The 19,770-nt window shown below is 37.0% G+C and overlaps 1 protein-coding gene and 2 long non-coding RNA genes across 5 annotated transcripts in view; 2 read left to right on the top strand and 1 right to left on the bottom strand.

Moving 5' to 3' along the window:
- Nucleotides 1-19,770, bottom strand: part of LOC135834839 (uncharacterized) — a 174,201-nt gene that overhangs the window by 85,676 nt on the left and 68,755 nt on the right. The gene's annotated exons all lie outside the window — the stretch shown is intronic.
- LOC135834831 (uncharacterized) lies at nt 115-1,201 on the top strand. The gene is made up of 3 exons (XR_010556776.1): nt 115-824; nt 906-1,015; nt 1,135-1,201. It is a non-coding gene; the product is annotated as an uncharacterized LOC135834831 (long non-coding RNA).
- LOC135834830 (centrosome-associated protein Alms1a-like) lies at nt 1,511-6,023 on the top strand. The gene is made up of 5 exons (XM_065348798.1): nt 1,511-1,617; nt 1,710-2,317; nt 2,408-2,635; nt 2,708-2,989; nt 3,161-6,023. The coding sequence occupies exons 1-5, from the start codon at nt 1,547-1,549 to the stop codon at nt 5,446-5,448; spliced, it is 3,477 nt and encodes a 1,158-aa protein (XP_065204870.1). The 5' UTR covers nt 1,511-1,546; the 3' UTR covers nt 5,449-6,023.

Genomic DNA, 19,770 nt, shown 5'->3' with positions numbered 1-19,770 from the left:
CAAGTGTTTTAATCGGTTTCATTACATCAGTATTGGGCAAACGAAGGCGAGAGTGTTTTTACCCGAGCAGCCTATGAGCTATAGGAAAAGAGTACTGTAAGCGAGTAAGCGGGGGGTGGTTAGACACGCCGCACAACGAGAACGAAGCGAGAACGGCTCTCCGCACCGTGTTACTACGAGCAGCAAGCATTTATGCGTACTAGCGAGTAGGCGCGGGGTAGAGGTAAACCGAACGCAACGAGAACGAAAAGGAACGGCTCCCCTCGTACCATTGCAACGAAGCAAAGAGTCGTTTTGCGTGTAAGCGAGTAGGCGGGGAGTGGGTACGAGCCGAATACAACGAGCCGGTTGCATTGTAACAGGCAACCAACTGATAAGAAAAATATTTCGATCGAATGAAAAGGCAGATGGTTTGGCCATTGTGTTTTGCGTTGAGTTGTGAAATATGTTGGAATGTGCTGGTTTGTTGAAATGTGAATTTTTTTCGTGATGTTTTGGCAAGTATTACGGTAAATTGCGATCGGTAGTGTATAAAAAGTAATTTTTCGTGTTCGTGATCGTATTTGCGGTTCGATTAAGGTAAGAAATTTTGAATTACGGTGATTTTTCGCGAAATGAGCAGCTTCGTGCAGGTTTGGTGTTGGAAAATGTTGTAGCAGAAATGTGCCTGACGGAATTTGAGTAAGTCCAATTTAGAATAATATTAATACGCGGTTTTCTATGTTCATAGCCGAGAAGTATTGTGTTTCGTACATCTGGAGTGCGTAGTTAGCCAAAAATCGTGGAAATTTCAAAAATCGAGAAGCTCTCGTCGCGTGTGCTTGGTAGGTTGAAATAAAGTAACCTCGTGTGTAAATAATAAGCTTGGTGCTCGTGAATTGTAATGTAATGTATTTTTTGCGTAGCTAAAAGAACAAAACGAGCAGCAACGTGGTTGGAAGTTCCTTTGAGTTGCCAGAAAGTTTTTCTCGATTAGTAATTGCGACTTTGGTTGGACGAAGCTTTAATCGGAAAGGTAAGAGAAGTGATTGAGTAGCTTTTTAACAATAATACGTTACCATAAATGTGCATGTTGAGTAGCGAGGTGTAATACGAGGGAGATTGGTGTTAATTTCATTTGGTCACCTGTTTCAGCTGATTATTGGACGGAGTGTTATTTTTTGATCGTTTGATGAGAATTATTGACGCTGGAAAAAGGTGAGTAGAACTTAGCATGAGCCAATGGGTTTCGTGCCACCTCGAGTAGCTTTTTGTACATGTTGAAAGTGAACTACTCAGGTAGTAACTTGTCTCGGTTGCCTGTTTCAGCTGAAGAATTCGACGTTGTAATTGAAGTCGATTCGTGTGACGAAGTTTTTTTTGTTGACGCTGAAAAATAGGTGAGTTGAGTTGGAATATTACGAGCACGATATTTAGAATTATGAGTAGCGTAGTAGATATATACATGTATTAGTTTTCGAGTAGCTAACTTGGTGCATTTTTCGTAAAAAAAAAAAACTTACCTATACTTGTTCAACTGTTCGCAGATATTTTTTGACCTGAGAAGATGGCGATGAAAAGCGATAAGCCGCAGCAACCTGATTGGGATGATACCGACGAGAGTAGCGATTCTGAAAGGTAAAGATTTGGAGTACCTACTTAAAAATAAAGTAGAAATACACGAGTGAGAATTGAGTAGTAAAATTTTGGTCGTTTTGTATTATGTTTAGCGATTCGGAGACGGAAGCCACGCATTATAGAATTTTTCGGTGTCAGATATGCGGTAAGCCGATCGGTGAAGGGCCGAAAAAGAAAAAATCAAATACGACGGCGTTTGCGGTTTCGTGTGGGCACCAGTTTCACAAAAAGTGCCTGAAGAAAAAGAAAGCAGAATTACCGTGTGATTGCTTCGTTAATGGCTGCCGGAAAAATGGCAGAGTCGATCCTGAGACGTGGCGGAAATTACGCGGCGGTACTACCGAGGTATCAAAGTGCGCGGAAGAAGAAAAGGATTCCTTACGCGAGCGGCTAATAAAAGAGATGCGGCAAAATACATTGCTGATTGAGCAAAACGAGTCGCTGATCCAGTCGTCGAGAGGGTCGCCGCGTGCTGAAGCCGAGCAAATTCGAGTTGAGTTAAACTGCGCGAAAACCGAAATAGAGCAGCTCAAGTCGGAGTTGGCAGAGGTACAGCAAAGAGCTGCGACGCTAGTGGTACAGAACGATGCGCTGTTGCTCGCGAGTCAAGGTCCAAGAGATTGGTCAGTCGAGGAACTCTCTGAGGAGGCTTTTGCAGCCGAGGCGGAGAGACGCGGTTTCGAGTCATCGCTGGACAGACGTAAGTGTAAAATTCGAGGAGCGCATAAGTGAATGCGGTCGCGATGAGTAGATTAATTACGTTCATTTTTTGTGTCTTTTGTTTCAATAGTGAACCGAGAAGAACGCGACCGGCGCTACCGACAGTTTACGGAGAAAATCGAAGAAAATAACATGAACTTCGACGAGGCGCTGCAAGCGATAGACCGACAAAGAGTATTCACGCAGGTCGACAGTGCACGGATGATGGTGTTGATCGACATCGACAGAGAAGCGCTGGACAAAGAAGTTAGATTGTCAGAGGTTCTCGATGGAATTAGCGTGCTACCGTCATTGACAGGTACGAATTTGAGTAACGCTGAGTCGCAAAATATGAGTAGTCGAGATATCACGCTGGGTATTTCTTTTTTAGGTATCGAGCAGCCGACGGTGCAAAGGATGATTGAACTCAACAGACGTCTCGAGCAGCTCGAGATAAGTTACGACGACGTGTTCGAGGTAGTCAACGATGAAGCTGAGCGAGCGCGTCTGGAAGCCAGAAAGTCGCTGAAAAAGAAAGAAACTACGAAACCGGCGGCGAAAGCGGTAGTTGAGAAGCCTCAAAAGACCGAAGAGAAACCATCAACGTCGAAAGAGAAGCGGTCTTCGGTCCCGAACACACCAGACGTAAACCTGGACGGAATCGAGACGGACGGTAAGAGTAACGACGGTGAAAGCCCTCGACCTGACGATGAGCGTGCGAAAAGAGAGACACGTAAAAGAACGAGTACAGAGTCGTCTAAAGAGAGCTCTTCGCCAAAAAGCCCTAAGCTAGAGGATGTTATACCCGATTCGGTTATTTATGCTTCGCTAAAAATCTGTTTAGAAAGAGCAGCGCGTGGAGACCTTAAAGAAAGAATTCAAGGGATACTCGACTCATACAACGAAACATCAACGGTGAAGACCGAGACGCCTCAAGATTCCGATAACGTAGTCAAAAAATCGATACTCGAGGCGCGGGTGAAAAATCAAGAGCGCACGCCGATTACGACGCAGCAACAACAGCCGCGGTACGCCACGCCGAATACTCCGGCGTCCGATTCAGCGAGTCGATCGCAGCGAAGCACGAGCGAGTCACGGAGGCGCGACACGAGCACGGGTGATTCCTCGTCAAAAAAGACGGATGTATCGAGTAGTTCGCGCGGATCGAGAGTAAGCGGCGTTGAGTCGATTGAAAAGAAGCGGTCGCCATCGAGGAGCTCGTCCAGCGAATCGGATTCAGATTCGTCCGAGTCAACGCCACCGAAGAAGTCTAGAAAGTCGAAGTCGTCAAGAAAGCGAGCAGCGACGAAACGCAAATCAACTTCAAAGAATAAAGCGTCGCCGAAGAAGAAAAAGGTTACGTCGACAAAAAAGAAACCGGCGACAAAACGTAAACCGGCGACGACGAAACCGGCGGTAAAGCGTAAACTCCCAGTAGCGAGAGACGAGACGCCGGAAATACCGCCTGAAGGAGTGAAGACTCGTAGCCAGACGCGAAGCGAGTCGAAATCGGTAGAGGAAGGCGAAGTTACCCAATCTAGTCAAGAGACGCTCGAGCTTGCGGCAGATGCGAGTGAATTCGAGGAGCAGCCCGAATCAAGACCACCGTTACCGAACGTACCGGCACCTGAGCAGCCGCCGCCCCCGAGCCCAGAGCGAGTTCTACAGGACCAGCAGCCTGGTCTAGCGCAGTTAACGCCGGGCGAACGGGCGCAGCGCGCCTTTCAAGAACGAGAGCGCGAGTTTAGACGAAACATGGAAATAGCGTTGCGACATCACGACCGAGAAGCCGCTAGAGTGCGTGAAGGAAGAATGGATCTCGGACCAATAGAAGATTATTTCGAGCCGCTGGAAAATTGCCCACCGCCACCAGCGCCAGTATGGCTGATGGCCGAGTTTCGGTACGAGCCGCGCGGTGAGAGATACGTTCGAGGTATGTTTTTTCCGGTCACGCGCGACACGATTCAACAGTCGATGCAGAGCCGAGGAATTTTGATCAATAATGAGTTGACGGTACGAGATGACTTATATTATCAGAGAGACGGCGGGGCTTGGATTCTGGGCCGAGTATACCGTGGAGGCGCCACGTATTACGTAATAAACTCGTTCGTCGTCATCGGAGATGCTCTCGCGCATGCGGTGGTAAGCGAGGTGATCTACCAAAACGTAGCGGCGAGGCGAGCGTGGAGTGTGCACCCGCTCGCGGGCTCACGAATTCCAACTACCACCATGTGCAGAAACCTACGAAGCTTGGTCCAGCGGGCGCCGCAGCGAGTGGTAATGTCGGCGGGGCAGTTTTGCATGGAGTCGCAGACGTTCGAAATTGTAACCGAGAGAATCCTCGAACTTTGGCGCGCGATGCATCGGCGGGGTACGCGACACATTTTGATGGTGCCTCCGCTGACGTGGCCGCACTGCCCGGAAATACGCGTCCGGATACGGGAGTTTCTACGGCAAGGACCGACGAGAGCAGAGTTCGACGGCAGATACGTATATATGGAGGCATTAGAAGAAACGATCGAGAGATGCCCTCCAGCGACGTTCCGTGGTGAGACGCCGTATTTGAACGAGCACCAAGCGTCGGAGGCGTTAGTCAGGATATTTGAATACGCAACGGTCGAGCGGAGATGGGGGTACGGTCAGTTTCCGAGAGAGCAGGATCCGCCGCGTCCGGTGGAGCAGCTCCAAGCAAACCAACTTCAACGTATCGAGGAGATGTTGAGGCAAGACCGTGCAGCCTTGGCGGCACATGAACGAAGGAATGTCCGCGAGCAGCTGGAACGAGAAGTACACGAGAGGGAGCTGATCGAAAGAGTGCAGCGACAGATGAGACACCTTCCTGGCGCAGATCGTCAATTACTGCCTGAGCGAGCCGCGCAGTTGGTCAACGAGGTGAACCGACAGATGCCTGAGCCGCCGCAGCAGCCTCAAGCTGGACCGAGTCGCCAGCAGCCGGCACAAGAAGGGAGACAGTTACAGGTGGCTATACCACGAGCACCTGGATTGGCCGGATTTGGACGAGGTCGTGGCAGGCTGGCGGAGAGACGCGAGCGAATGCGATTGGAGGCGGAGGAAGAAAGACAAAACCCTCAGAACGAACAGAACCAGAATGATGGCAGAGAAGCACGCTAAAATGCGGTGAAAATTTTTCGAAGAGTCGCCTCTGTCTGTTTAGTTTTGTTTTCTCGATGTGAAATTTGTCTCACACGCGATTCGTTGCGGTATTACGAGTAGTGAACGAAAGTAGTTCCAAAAGTGTAAATTTTTTTTTCCCTGACGTTGTATTTTTTATTTTTCTCGATCGTGGTCTCAAATTTTTTTTTTATTATTATTGTTGTTTATTTTCTGATGTAATTACGAGTAAGCTCCTCGAGGAAAAGAGAATTTTTCGAGTAGAGCAGTTTGTTTTGGTATTTGTTGTTTATACTATTGTTTTGTTGTTTTTTGTTTCTACCATTTGCCAAATTAAAAGATGAAGTTTTGTTTATTGAATTTTGAGGCGTGCTAATAAGTAGAGTATGCCGAAATGTAAATAAGTGTGAATTTGTGTGTGAATTTGTGCAGGCAAATGAGTAGTTTAGTTTGCGAAAGCAATGTTTTTTGTGAATTGTTTTTTGGAATTTAATTAAGATCATTGAGTAACCAAACATACGAGGTGAAATTGAATCTGCTGTGATAAATAAAATAAAAACTTACGTGTTGGAATAGACGGTGTTTTTATTTGTTGCGAATATCACCATTCGAGAAGCTGAGTATTGGAATAACGATCTTGAGTAGCTCGAAAATACCTCAGAGGTACCTGTGAAAAGAAAAACGAAGAACAAAGTACAAAGTTTTTCTTTAATTTGAGCAATAAAGAAGTAAAAATATTACGTCCCGTGATAGGTATCGATGAGCAGCTTCAAGTAATCGTATGAGTAACTGGGAGTAATCACGTGAGTAGCTGGAATTGAGACGTTTAAACTGGTCCAGACGTGTCGAGTGCCAGCATCTATGAAAATAAAGAGTTAGCACTCTGAGGTAAATTATGAGTAGAGATATGAGTAGTTACCTGAGTCTGGCTCCAGTGAGAAGAATTCCAGCGAGAATCTGAAACATAAAGCAGAAAAAGAGCAAGATTAGTGAGAAGCTCACCTGAGTAGTGTCACAGGTTCCAGTTCAGATTAATGAAGCAATCCAGAGCTCCAGACAAGATTCCAATCCAAGGATGGTGTAGTATTAAGGTTAACATAGTAATGTAATTAGATTATGATTTCAGGTAAACATGTTTAGATATGTTAATCTTAAGTTCGCGTATTGTTATAAGATTCTGCACGAGTAGCCAGATAGGGTCTGATAGGGTCTTAGGACGAGTAGGCCACATCTGTGATACGAGGCGGGGCAGGGGGAGCCCAAGTACTCTACGAGACGCTGAGTAGGCCTCTTTTAGGCTGCGTATCCAGACGGGCCCCCGAGCTATACCCAGCCGGGGCATTATGTAGAGGGTACTTGGGACTCCATGTTACCACTCTACAGTGGTAATTTGATGCCCAGGCAGGCGGCAACACTGCAACCGGTACAGCGCCATCTGGTGTACTGGTTCAGTGGAGACGACGGCCGAGATTGCCGAAGCGAGCCGCCTTGCAGTTTTCTAACCATCTTCATAAAGAGTAGTAATAAGTTTAACGCTGGCTTATGCCAACTCTGTCTGTTAGGAAACGCCTCATCACCAGCAGAATCTTTCGTGTATACGAATGGTATCGAATAGTAATCGAATAGTATCGTAGCAACGTTCTTATTCACTGTACATCAAATGAGAGATATAAATATATGGTGAAACGTATGTATTTGTGTTGATCATTGATTTACGACGAGTTGTGGAGAGTAGTAGTTGGGTAGACTGAGATAGGTATTCATACCTTGCGGGTTCAGCGTTCTATACGAACTGGGTTGTTTTAGGGTTAAGGTACCAGGTGGCATAAGTAAGACTTTTCCCCTAAACCATAAGAACCCCTAGTTTTACCCTAACAATTATCAGCCATTTTTCAATAAAGGCTACCACTTTTGTCAATTTTTGAAAAAACGAGAATTGTTGACATTTTTTGGCAAAGGGCAAGACTTTGCAGTCAAAAAACGAGAATTCTGGACCATTTTCAAAAAAATTCAGTCTTTTGGATTTTTTTGCAAAAAAAAAAAAAAAAAACAGTCCTCAGCTATTTTTCAAAAAAAAAAAAAACGACAATGTTTGGCAAAAGGCAAGGCATTAAAGTTGAAAAACGAGAATTCTGGACCATTTTGAAAAAAAGTAGGTCTTTTGGAATTTTCTGCAAAAAAAACGACAATCCTTACCTCGGCCTTTTTTTCTCGGGGGAGGGGGGTGGGAGCATTGCCGAAAATTTTGTACAGAAAACAAAAACTTCGCCAGCAAAAAACAAGAATTCTGGGCCATTTCAAGAAAAAATTGAGTCTTTTGAATTTCCCTGGAAAAAAAAAATCGACAATCCTAACATCGACTATTTCAAGTCCTCAATATAAAATTCTCGCCCAGCTAAAACGCTCAAGAGTGTTGATTGTTGATTTTTTTTGGAAAATTTCGAGTGTTAAAAAAATTCCAATGAAAAAAAATTGGTACATTTTACTTATTTTTTCATTTTTTTCATCAATTTGGACATTTTTTATTCGTTTTTCTCGATTAAAAATGCCTGATTTACATTCAAAAGTGTTGATTGGGTCATTTCATGTCAACTCAACCAAAAAAAGGGGATTTTGAAAGTCATGTCTTTCGATTTCGCTCTTTTTTTTCACAATATATACCCACCCAGTAAGTAATCACCCCGCAATCAGTTTGGTCCCAGCCCCCTCAAGAGGCGGGTGGGCTTCCAGTATTTTCACTTTGTCTCGAGGAACTCAACTTCAGATGCCCATTCCTCCAACCCTATGATACTTTGATCAAAACTGATTTCACAGTTCGAAAGGGCATTGCATTTAGAACTTTTTAAGCATTTTGAAATTTTCAAAAGTTGGAAGTTGAACTTTCGAACCGAAGGTTCAAATTTCAAAATGACGCTGTAAGTGGGAGCTACCATTTAAAATTTTGAAAAAATTTCCATAGATGAGCCTTTTGATGCTTTTTCGAAATATTCAAGTTTCGAGATGGGATCTCTTAATGGATGGGGAGCACTCCCACCACTAATTTTGGTCGAAACTAATCAACGAATTTTATTATGATAATTTTTAAGTGTTTGAAGCTCAACAATTTTCGATTAGCTAAACATTCATTCAAATTACAATTTCAGAGGTTCAAAAACTTCTTAAATTTCAGAGTAAGAAAACTCATAACAAAATTTGTTTTCCATCCCGATTTTTCAAAATTAAAAATCATTTGTACCCTCTTCAATTTGCAAGTTGAGCAAAAAGTAGATAATAATTGGTAGTGTACAGTTAATTTTTCAAAGTACTACTTACCTCCAAGGTTAAAAATGTATTTTGCCCCTTCAATTTTGAAGATAGGCCACACCTTCACATAACCTTGTTTCTTATAGACGTATCCGGTTGTATCCAAATATGAAGTTGGTACCCCGAATCCCTCCGGATAAACTGTATATTTACGCAATTTCAGCCAGAAAAAGTAAAACTTGGAGAATAATAATTTATGAAAAATGCACACTATTTGGAATTTTTTGAAAAAATTAGCCATTCTGCTAAATAGCAACAATTTTTGTCAAATGAACACAAAAAAAAACAATTAGCAAGACAAGAGGATTTCCGGAAAAACAAATGGAATCACGAGTACAAGCTACTGTTCAAAGATAATAACTACTGTGAAAACAGTTTTTTTTGGTAATTTGTAAAGATAAAAGTAAGTAAAAGTTTTCAACAGCATTTCGCCAGAACACGATTTTTCGTGAATTTTTGGCAGAAAGCAAGCCTTTATGGCAATTATTAGGAAAAAAGTACACTTTTTCGCAATGTTGGTCAAAAACACGAGAATTCTGGTCCATTTTGAAAATAAAGCAGCTGTTTTGGAGTTTTCTGCAAAAAAACGACAATGATCAGCCATTTTTCAATAAAGGCTGCCACTTTTGTCAATTTTTGAAAAAACGAGAATTGTTGACATTTTATGCCAAAAGGAAAGACTTTGCAGTCAAAAAACGAGAATTCTAGACCATTTTCCAAACAAAATTCAGTCTTTTGGATTTTTCTGCAAAAAAAAAACAATCCTGAGCCATTTTTCAAAAAAAAAAAACGACAATGTTTGGCAAAAGCCAAGACATTGCAGTTAAAAAACGAGAATTCTGGACAATTTTGAAAAAAATAGGTCTTTTGGAGTTTTCTCTGCAAAAAAAACGACAATCCTAACCTTGGCCTTTTTTTCTTGGGGGGGGGAGGGGAAGACAGCATATTGCCGAAAATTTTGTACAGAAAGCAAAACTTCGCTAGCAAAAAACAAGAATTCTGGGCCATTTCGAGAAAATATTGTGTTGAAACCAAGTCAGTATTCACGAATCATCCGCAGAGTAAGTAATTTTTCAACAGAATTTCGCCAGAACACGAGTTCTTGTCAATTTTTGACAAAAAGTAAGACTTTTTCAGGCCTTCGTGGCAATACATATACATATTAGAAAAAAAATACACCTTCTCGCAACTTTGGTCAAAAAACGAGAACTCTGGACTAGTTTTTAAAAAAGTAGCTCTTTAGGAGTTGTTTTTCAAAATAAAAAAAAAAAAACAATCCTTAGCCATTTCCCAGAATAAAGCGACAATTTTAATCAATTTTAAAGAAATTGAGAATTGTTGACATATTTTTGGCAAAAGGCAAGACATCTACTACGTATCCTTTATCTTTATATGTAAATGTATACAGACACCAATGCGTTAGAATGAGATGATTTCATCCAATTCGAAGAGATTTCCCTTAATTTTCTCGACATCGGTGCATTTTTAGCTACGTTTTAAATACTCGAATCAATTTTTCTTTAAAAGTTAACAGTGGTAAAAGATGAAGAAAATCAGTCAAGCCATGTCAATTCTTCGCTGATTGCAAGATAGTTTTTGTATTTACTTTCACCATAATAAGTAAGTATTTTATGGTTATAATAAAGTTGCTACGTTTGCACTAATTTTGCAACTTTTTGGGCAACGTAGTAAAAATTCTTGCAATTCCTGGCTAAAAAAGAATTATTTTCGGCAAGAAGCTAGACTTCGGCATTCGTAGCAAGAAGCAGAATCCTTTGAGAATTACCTATTGGAAAAAAGTAAAATTTTTTCAGCAATTTTTGGCAAAAAAAACAACACATTTGGGTTATTCCTAAGAAAAAAAAAAATTTAGCAATTTTTGTTTAAAAGCAGGAGCAAAAGTGCAAGTATACGACAATTTTAGAAAAAAGTGAGACCTTGTTCAGATTTGCACATAACCAGGTACGAGTAAAAATAAAACAAGATGAACAAGTTGCCTATTTTGAAAATTGAAGGTGCATAATTCGTTTTCAAAATCCAAGAACCAAACTCCAGTTTTGACCATAAGAATCCGTTGTACTTTGAAAAATGCAAAAAATTACCTCATATGACTTTTTGTCTGATTTGCAAATTTAAGAGGCTACAAATGATTTTTAATTTCAAAAATTGAGCAAATTTTGTCACAATCATTTTTTTTTCTTACCTCAAAATTTAAAAACTGATCAGCTCAAAATTTCTCGATTTGCTAAAAATTTCATCATCAAATTTACCATTTTCGAGCTTCAAAAAATTCTTAAATTCTAAAGTTACAAGAAAAAAATGACCGTAGGTACCTAAAGAAATTTATTTTCCAGCGCGATGTTTTGAAATTAAAAATCATTTTGAAGCCAATTCAATTTATTGCAACTCGGGCAAAAAGTCACGATAGGTACCATAATTGTGTTCATTTTTCAAAGTAGGTACTACAGCCACTGTGGTCAAAATTGAATTTTGCCTCTTAGATTTTGAAAACGTACATATTTAGCCCCTTCAATTTTCAAAATAGGCAACTTGTTCATCTTAGGTTTTTTTGTTCATTCATTCCCGGTTATACATATGTACATACTTATACAAATCTGAAGTTAGTACCACTACCACCACTACCCCCGGACACCCTGTATATTTTCGAAATTTCAGCCAAAAAAAAGTGAAACTTGGAGAATTCTTTGAAAAATGCAGAGACTTTTTGGAATTGTTTACGAAAAATTAGCCGTTTTGCTAAAAAGCAACAATTTTTGCCAAATACCAAAAAATAAATAAAAGCGAGATTTTTAAAAAAATTCTTGGCGAAATGTAATATTTTGAAAATCTTAGCAAGACAAGAGGCTTTCCGGCGAAACAGTTGGAATTTCGGCCAGTTGTAAAAGATCCGAGATGACTTTTTTTTTGTAATTTTTAGGAAAAAAGTAAGTAACTTTTCAACAGCATTTCGCTAGAACACGAGTTTTTGTCCATTTTTGGCAAAAAAAACAAGACTTTTTCAGGCCTTTATGGCAATTATCAAGAAAAAAATACACCTTTTTGCAATTTTGGTCAAAAAACGAGAATTCTGGATCATTTTGAAAAAAAGTAGCTGTTTTGGAGTTTTTTTGCAAAAAAACGACAATTTTTAGCCATTTTTTAATAGAGGCAACAACTTTTGTCAATTTTTGAAAAAACGAGAATTGTTGACATTTTTTGGCAAAAGGCAAGACATTGCAGTCAAAAAACAAAAATTCTGGAGCATTTTGAAAAAAATAAGTCTTTTGGATTTTTCTGCGAAAAAAAAAGAACAATCCTGAGCCATTTTTCAAGAAAAAAACGACAATGTTTGGCAGAAAGCAAAACTTTGCAGTCAAAAGACAAGAATTCTGGACCATTTCGAGAAAAAAATGGGTCTATTGGACTTTCCTGCAAAAAAAAACGACAATCCTCGCATCGACAATTTCAAGTCCTCAAGTTGAAAAAAAAAACATCACTCTGTGAGATGTTTGGTTCGACTAATGTTGTTTCTCTGTTTCTCGAACAAATCAATAGAAACGCAGAAAAAGTAAGCAAAAGTTTTCAACATCAATTCGCCAGAACACGAGTTTTTGTCAATCTTTGGCAAAAAGCAAGACTTCTTCAGGCCTTTGAGGCCAAAAAATAGCCTTTTCTGAGTTTTTTGCAAAAAAAAAAAAACGATAAATCTTCGAAAAAGCGAGAATATTGTTGACACTTTATATCAAAAGGCAAAACTTTTGTAGGTCTTTATGGCAATTATTGTAAAATGATATATTTTTTCGCAATTTTGGTCAAAAGCGAGAATTCTGGCCCATTTTGAAAAAAAAAGTTAGGTCTTTAAGAATTCTCTGTAATAAAACGACAATGAATCTTTAGCCATTTTTCAAAAAAACGAAAATTCTGAAACATTTTGAAAAAAAAATATTGGCCTTGTGGAATTTTCTGCAAAAAAAAAACGACAATCCTCAGCCTTTTTTCTGAAAAAGCAGCAATTTTTGTTAATACAAAAAAAAATTAAAAGCGAGATTTTTTTTAAATTCTTAACGAAATACTTACAAGATTTTGACAATTTTAGCAAGACAAGAGGATTTCTGGCAAAACAAATGGAGGTACGAGTACAAGCTACTGTTCCAAGATAATAAAAAAGATACAAGTTTTTTTTTGTAATTTGTAAGATAAAAAGTAAGTAAAAATTTTCAACAGCATTTCGCCAGAACACGAGTTTTCGTGAATTTTTGGCAGAAAGCAAGACTTCTCCAGGCCTTTATGGCAATTATTAGAAAAAAAGTACACTTTTTCGCAATGTTGGTCAAAACACGAGAATTCTGGTGCATTTTGAAAATAAAGCAGCTGTTTTGGAGTTTTTTGCAAAAAAACGACAATGATCAGCCATTTTTCAATAAAGGCTGCCACTTTTGTCAATTTTTGAAAAAACGAGAATTGTTGACATTTTATGGCAAAAGGAAAGACTTTGCAGTCAAAAAAACGAGAATTCTGGACCATTTTCCAAAAAAAATTCAGTCTTTTGGATTTTTCTGCCAAAAAAAAACAATCCTGAGCCATTTTTCGAAAAAAACGACAATGTTTGGCAAAAGGCAAGACATTGCAGTTAAAAAACGAGAATTCTGGACCATTTTGAAAAAAGTAGGTCTTTTGGAATTTTCTGCAAAAGAAACGACAATCCTTACCTTGGCCTTTTTTTCTTGGGGGGGGGGGAGAGCATTGCCGGAAATTTTGTACAAAAAGCAAAACTTCGCTAGCAAAAAACAGGAATTCTGGGCCATTTCGAGAACAAATTGAGTTGCAACCAAGTCAGTATTCACGAATCATCCGCAGAGTAAGTAATTTTTCAACAGCATTTCGCCAGAACACGAGTTCTTGTCGATTTTTGGCAAAAAGTAAGACTTTTCCAGGCCTTCATGGCAATACATATTAGAAAAAAATACTCCTTTTCGCAACTTTGGTCAAAAAACGAGAACTCTGGCTTAGTTTTTAAAAAGTAGCTCTTAAGGAGTTGTTTTTCAAAAAAAAAAACACAATCCTTAGCCATTTACCAGAATAAAGCGACAATTTTTATCAATTTTAAAAAAATTGAGAATTGTTGACATATTTTTGGCAAAAGGCAAGACATCTACGTATACTACGTATCATTTATCTTTATAAATGTATACAGAAACCAATGTGTTTGAATGAGATGATTTCATCCAATTCGAAGGGATTTCCCTCAATTTTCTCGACATCGGTGCATTTTTAGCTACGTTTTAAATACTCGAATCAGTTGGTAAAATTACGCAAATCAGTCAAGCCATGTCAATTCTTCGCTGATTGCAAGATAGTTTTTGTATTGACTTTCACCATAATTAAGTATTTTATGGTTATAATAAAGTTGCTAAGTTTGCACCAATTTTGCAACTTTTTGGCAACGCAACGTAGCAAAAATTCTTGCAATTCCTGGCAAAAAAATAATTATTTTCGGCAAAAAGCTGGACTTTGGCAATCGTAGCAAAAAGCAGAATCCTTTGAGAATTAGATACCTATTGGAAAAAAGTAAAATTTTTTCAGCAATATTTGGCAAAAAAAAAACCAAGACATTTGGGTTAGGTATTCCTAAAAAAAAAACTTTTAGCAATTTTTGTTTAAAAGCAGGAGCAAAAGTGCAAGTCTACGACAATTTTAGAAAACAGTGAGACCTTGTTCAGATTTGCACATAATCAGGTACGAGTAAAAGATGAACGCAAGATGAACAAGTTGCCTATTTTGAAAATTGAAGGGGCAAAATTCGTTTTCAAAATCCAAGAGCCAAAATTCAATTTTGACCATAGGAGTCGGTTGTATGTACTTTTAAAAATGTACAAAATTACCTAATATGACTTTTTGTCTAATTTGCAAATTGAAGGGGCTACAAATGATTCTTAATTTCAAAAATTGAGCAAATTTTGTTACAATTATTTTTTTTTCTTACCCTAAAATTTAAAAACTGATTCAGCTCAAAAATTCTCGATTTGCTAAAAATTTCATCAAATTTACCATTTTCGAGCTTCAAAAACTTCTTAAATTTCAGAGTAAGAAAAAAAAAATGATCGCAACAAAATTTATTTTCCATCGCGATTTTTTGAAATCGAAAATCTTTTGTAGCCCCTTCAATTTGCAAGTTGGGAAAAAGTCATGATAGGTACTTTTGTTCATTTTTCAAAGTACTACGGCCACCATGGTCAACATCGAATTTTTTTGGCTATTAAATTTTGAAAACGTACATATTATTTAGCACCTTAAATTTTCAAAATAGTCAACTTGTTCACCTAAGGTTTTTGTACTCATACCCGGTTACATAAAAATCTGAAGTTTGTACCACCACTCCTGCGTCCTGCCGGACAACCTGTATATTTTCGCAATTTTAGCCAAAAAAAGTAAAACTAGGAGAATTCTTCGAAAAATGTAGAGACTTTTATGGAATTTTTTGCAAAAAATTAGCCCTTCTGCTGATTAGCAGCAATTTTTGTAAAATAAACACTGAAAAAAATTCAATGTGAGATTTTTTCAAATTCTTGGCGAAATGCAAGATTTTGACAATCTTAGCAAGACAAATAGAATATACTTTCCAGGCAATAATTTTTTTTTTTTTTGAATTTTAGGAAAAAAGTAAGTAAAAGTTTTCAATAGCATTTCGCCAGAACACGAGTTTTTGTCAATTTTTGGCAAAAAGCAAGACTTCTTCAGGCCTTCGTGGCAATTATTAGAAAAAAAATACACCTTCATCGCAATGTTGGTCAAAAAACAAGAATTCTGGACCAGTTTGACAAAAATTCAGTCTTTTGGATTTTTCTGCAAAAAAAAAAACGACGTTTGGCAAAAGGCAAGACTTCGCAGTCAAAAAACGAGAAATATTTATCAATTTCAAAAAATTGAGAATTGTTGACATATTTTTGGCAAAAAGGCAAGTCATCTATGCTCCGTATCCATCCTTTATGTTTATAAATGTATGTATACGGAAACCAATACGTTCTAGAATGAGATGATTTCATCCAATTCGAAGGGATTTTCCTCAATTTTCTCGATGTCAGTGCATTTTTAGCTACGTTTTAAATGCTCGAATCAATTTTTTTTTTCAAAAGACAACTTTGATAAGCAATAACATAGAAAATCAGTCAAGCCATCAATTCATTGCTGATTGCAAGATGGTTTTTGCATTTACTTTCACCATAATAAGTATTTATGGTCGAAAAAGTTGCCAAGTTGGGACAAATTTTGCAACTTTTTAGCAACGTAGTGAAAATTCTTGGAAATTCTTGGCAAAAATAAAAAAAAACAAACCAATTTTTGGCAAAAAGCATCGTAGCAAAAATGATTCTTCATTTCAAAAATTGAGCAAATTTTGTTACAATCATTTTTTTTCCATTACCTACCTCAAAATTTAAAAACTGATTCAGCTCAAAAATTCCCGATTTGCATAAATTTAATCAAATTTACCATTTTTGAGCTTCAAAAACTTCTCAAGTTTTAGAGTAGGAATAAAAATGACCGTAACAAAGTTTGTTTTCCATCGCGATTTTTTGAAATTAAAAATCATTTTAAAGCCCGTTTAATTCATTGCAACTTGGGCAAAAAGTCACGATAGGTAATTCTGTTCATTTTTCAAAGTACTACGGCCACCATGGTCAAAATTGAATTTTGGCTCTTAGATTTTGAAAACGTAGGTAAATATTTAGCCCCTTCAATTTTCAAAATAGGCAACTTGTTCAGCTCATGTTTTTTTGTTCATTTGTTCAGAAAAACTTATGAGAATTCTTTGAAAAATGTAGGTAAAGACTTTTTGTTTTTGTAATTTATTGCAAAAAATTAGCTTTTCTGCTAAAAAACAACAACAATTTTTGTCAAATACAATACAAAAAAAAAAAAATTTAAAGCGAAATTTTATTAAAATTTTTGGCGAAATGCAAGATTTTAACAATCTTAGCAAGACAAAAGACTTTTCGAAAAAAACAGCACTTTCTGAAGATAATTTTTATTGTAATTTTTAGAAAAAAAGTAAGTAAGTAAAAGTTTTCAACAGCATTTCGCCAGAACACGAGTTTTTGCCAATTTTTGACAAAAAGCAAGACTTCTTCGGGCCTTCGTGGCAATTATTAGAAAAAAATACACCTTTTTCGCAGGACCATTTTGAAAAAAATAGCTCATTTGAAGTATTCTTTGCAAAAAACGACAACCTTTAGCCATTTTTAAAAAGAGGCGACAACTTTTGTCAATTTTTGAAAAAACGAGAATTGATGACATTTTTTGGCAAAACGAAAGACTTCGCAGACAAAAAACGAGAATTCTGGACCATTTTGAAAATAAATTGGGTCTTTTGGATTTTTTGCAAAAAAAAACAATCCTTGGCCACTTTTCGAAAAAAGTGACAATTTTAGTCAATTTTTGAATAAGCAAGAATTGATGACATTTTTGGGCAAAACGCAAGACTATGCAGGCAAAAAACGAGAATTCTGGACCATTTTGAAAAAAAATTAGGTCTGTAGGATTTCTTTACAAAAAAAAAGACAATCCTTGACCATTTTTTTTTTTAAAGCGTCAATTTTTGTCAATTTTCGAAAAAACGAGAACTATATTGACAATTTTGGGCAAAAAGCCAAACTTTCGCAGTTCTTTATGGCAATTGTTGGAAAATAATATACTTTTCCGTAATCTTGGTAAAAAACGAGAATTCTGGAGGGTTTAATAAAAATTTACCAAAAAAAAAAATCAAGTAATAAGGGTAGGCAAAGAAATAATTATCAACAGACTCAAACATAACACCGGAAAACACTCGCCAATTATGCATCTGTACCTATCTTCTCTAATAAATAACAAAAAAAAGTACTTAGGTACTTTATTTCCAAATTTTTAGTTTTTCTTTGGCTCAAGATTATGAACGTTTTTTTTTTTTTTTTTTTTTTTTTTTTTAAGCAAAATTAGCTCGTAGTCGTGGACCATCGAATTTTCAAAGGAGGAAGACAACGAAGGTTTAGTACAAACAAACATGTTTGGGAGCCGTTCAGTTCAGACTCTATGGTCGAGCATTTGAAGTTAGCATAAATGTGGACTCGAAAAAGGTACCACAAGTCCCTATCCGCATCTTCGCCGCTGTAATCCACATTTTCGTCAGTTTAGTGATAAAAAGAGATGAAAATGCCGGTTCAAATGATCGTTGATAATTTTTATCATTAGTTTTCATTATTGCTAAGCATTTTTAACGTTATGATGGATGCATTCGCTGATTTCTTTGATCCAAGTGATGCGAATAGCATATTGAATGAATTTCTACGTGAATAGAAACGATGATTAAAAATGTCTAATTAACACTCAACAGTGCTAATTATTTATATTTTTTTTGTAAAATTTCGAGTGTTGAAAAAAAATTTTCAATGAAAAAATTTTCATTTTTTTCATCAATTTGGCACTTTTAATTCGTTTTTCTCGATTAAAAATGTCTGATTAACGCTAAAAAGTGTTATTTGGTAATTTTTTTGTAAAATTTCGAGTGTAAAAAAAAATTTCCAATGAAAAAAAAGAATTGGTTTTTTACCTATTTCTTCATTTTTTTCATCAATTTGACATTTTATTTTTGCTAAAAATGTATTTTTTTTTTCAATAAAATAAAATTTATATCAACCACAATAAACATTGTGTTGTAATCATTTCTTACCTAATGATTTTGGGGTAAGGTCAGTTTTCATGTTTTTTTCTTCAAACTTGTTTTTCTCAAAAACTCGTTTTTGAATCCTGCAACTTCAAGATATGAAAAAAAAGTGAAAAAAATAGGCTAGGAGGCTGGGATTGGTCTCATTTGACTCGGTAGGATGTCTAGTTTTCAAAATGACCAAAAAAACGTTATGATGGATGCATTCGCTGATTTCTTTGATCCAAGTGATGTGAATAGCATACAAGAAAATATATTGAACGAATACTACGTGAATAGAAACGATGATTAAAAATGTCTGAATAACACTCAAAAGTATTGATTAATTTTTTTTGTAAAATTTCGAGTCTTGAAAAAAATTCCAATGAAAAAAAATGCGTTTTTTACTTACTTTTTTCATCAATTTGGCATTTTTTATTTGTTTTTTTCTCGATTAAAAATGTCTAATCAACACTCAAAAGTGTTGGTTGTTGATTTTTTTGTAAAATTTCGAGTTTAAAAAAAATTCCAATGAAAAAAAATTGATTTTTACCTATTTTTTTATCAATTTGGCATTTTTTATTCGTTTTTCTCAATGTTTTTTTTTTTTTTTTTTTTTTGAATAAAAGTGATGAAAATGGAAAATTATTAATTTCTCTAGAAAGAACATTTTTTTACAAACTCTGTCAGTAGGTATCAGGTACTGAATTCAACGATAACTTTGAATTTGTTTATTAACTTTTTTTTTAATTTATATTTTCTATTTATGTACTTATGTACTTAAACATGACTTCGAAAATTTGTTCCCAAATTATTATAAATTTGCCTTCTTCAGCTTTTACTTCGTATTATGCGGGGATGAAAGATTTTGATAGTTCTCGACGTTTTGAGCTCAAACTAGACGATTCCCGGTGTGTCAGTTTTTATATATTTATATGAATACACGTACCTAGTATCTTGTGGTGCCCGGGTCTTTCATGGTAATTGTGGTGCCCGCGTACATAGAGGATCATATATATATGTATGATAAAGGTGTTTTGGAGCAGTTTATTTTTTTGAGGGTTTTTAGTCATAGTGGTGCCCGTTATATAAACTTGGTACTTGTGGTGCCTGCCTCAAAAATTTTTTTTTCACCTTAGAGTGCATTTCATCAAATTCTACATCGTTTTATATAAAAAGACCTTGTGGTGCCCGATTTGGGCGCCACAAGCCCAAAACCGGGCACCACAATGACTATGTATACTTAAAACGGGCACCACAATGACTAAGTTTAAATCTACATTTATATAATTGAAGAGTGATATTCCAAAACTCGCTTTGTCCATTTTCACAACTTTTCAGGAGAG

The sequence above is a fragment of the Planococcus citri genome, chromosome 2 (genome assembly GCF_950023065.1).
Source record: "Planococcus citri chromosome 2, ihPlaCitr1.1, whole genome shotgun sequence".
Taxonomy (NCBI): Eukaryota; Metazoa; Arthropoda; class Insecta; order Hemiptera; family Pseudococcidae; genus Planococcus; species Planococcus citri.
The sequence above is the reverse complement of the archived record's forward strand: the minus strand, read 5'-3'. Positions and strand labels throughout refer to the sequence as shown.

What these genes read in the sequence shown, in the direction of transcription:
- LOC135834830 (XM_065348798.1), top strand. Translation starts at nt 1,547, where the DNA reads ATGGCGATGAAAAGCGATAAGCCGCAGCAACCTGATTGGGATGATACC. An exon ending in CGAGTCATCGCTGGACAGAC is followed by an intron (nt 2,318 to 2,407) that starts GTAAGTGTAAAA and finishes TTGTTTCAATAG; the next exon opens with TGAACCGAGAAGAACGCGAC. An exon ending in CGTGCTACCGTCATTGACAG is followed by an intron (nt 2,636 to 2,707) that starts GTACGAATTTGA and finishes TTTCTTTTTTAG; the next exon opens with GTATCGAGCAGCCGACGGTG.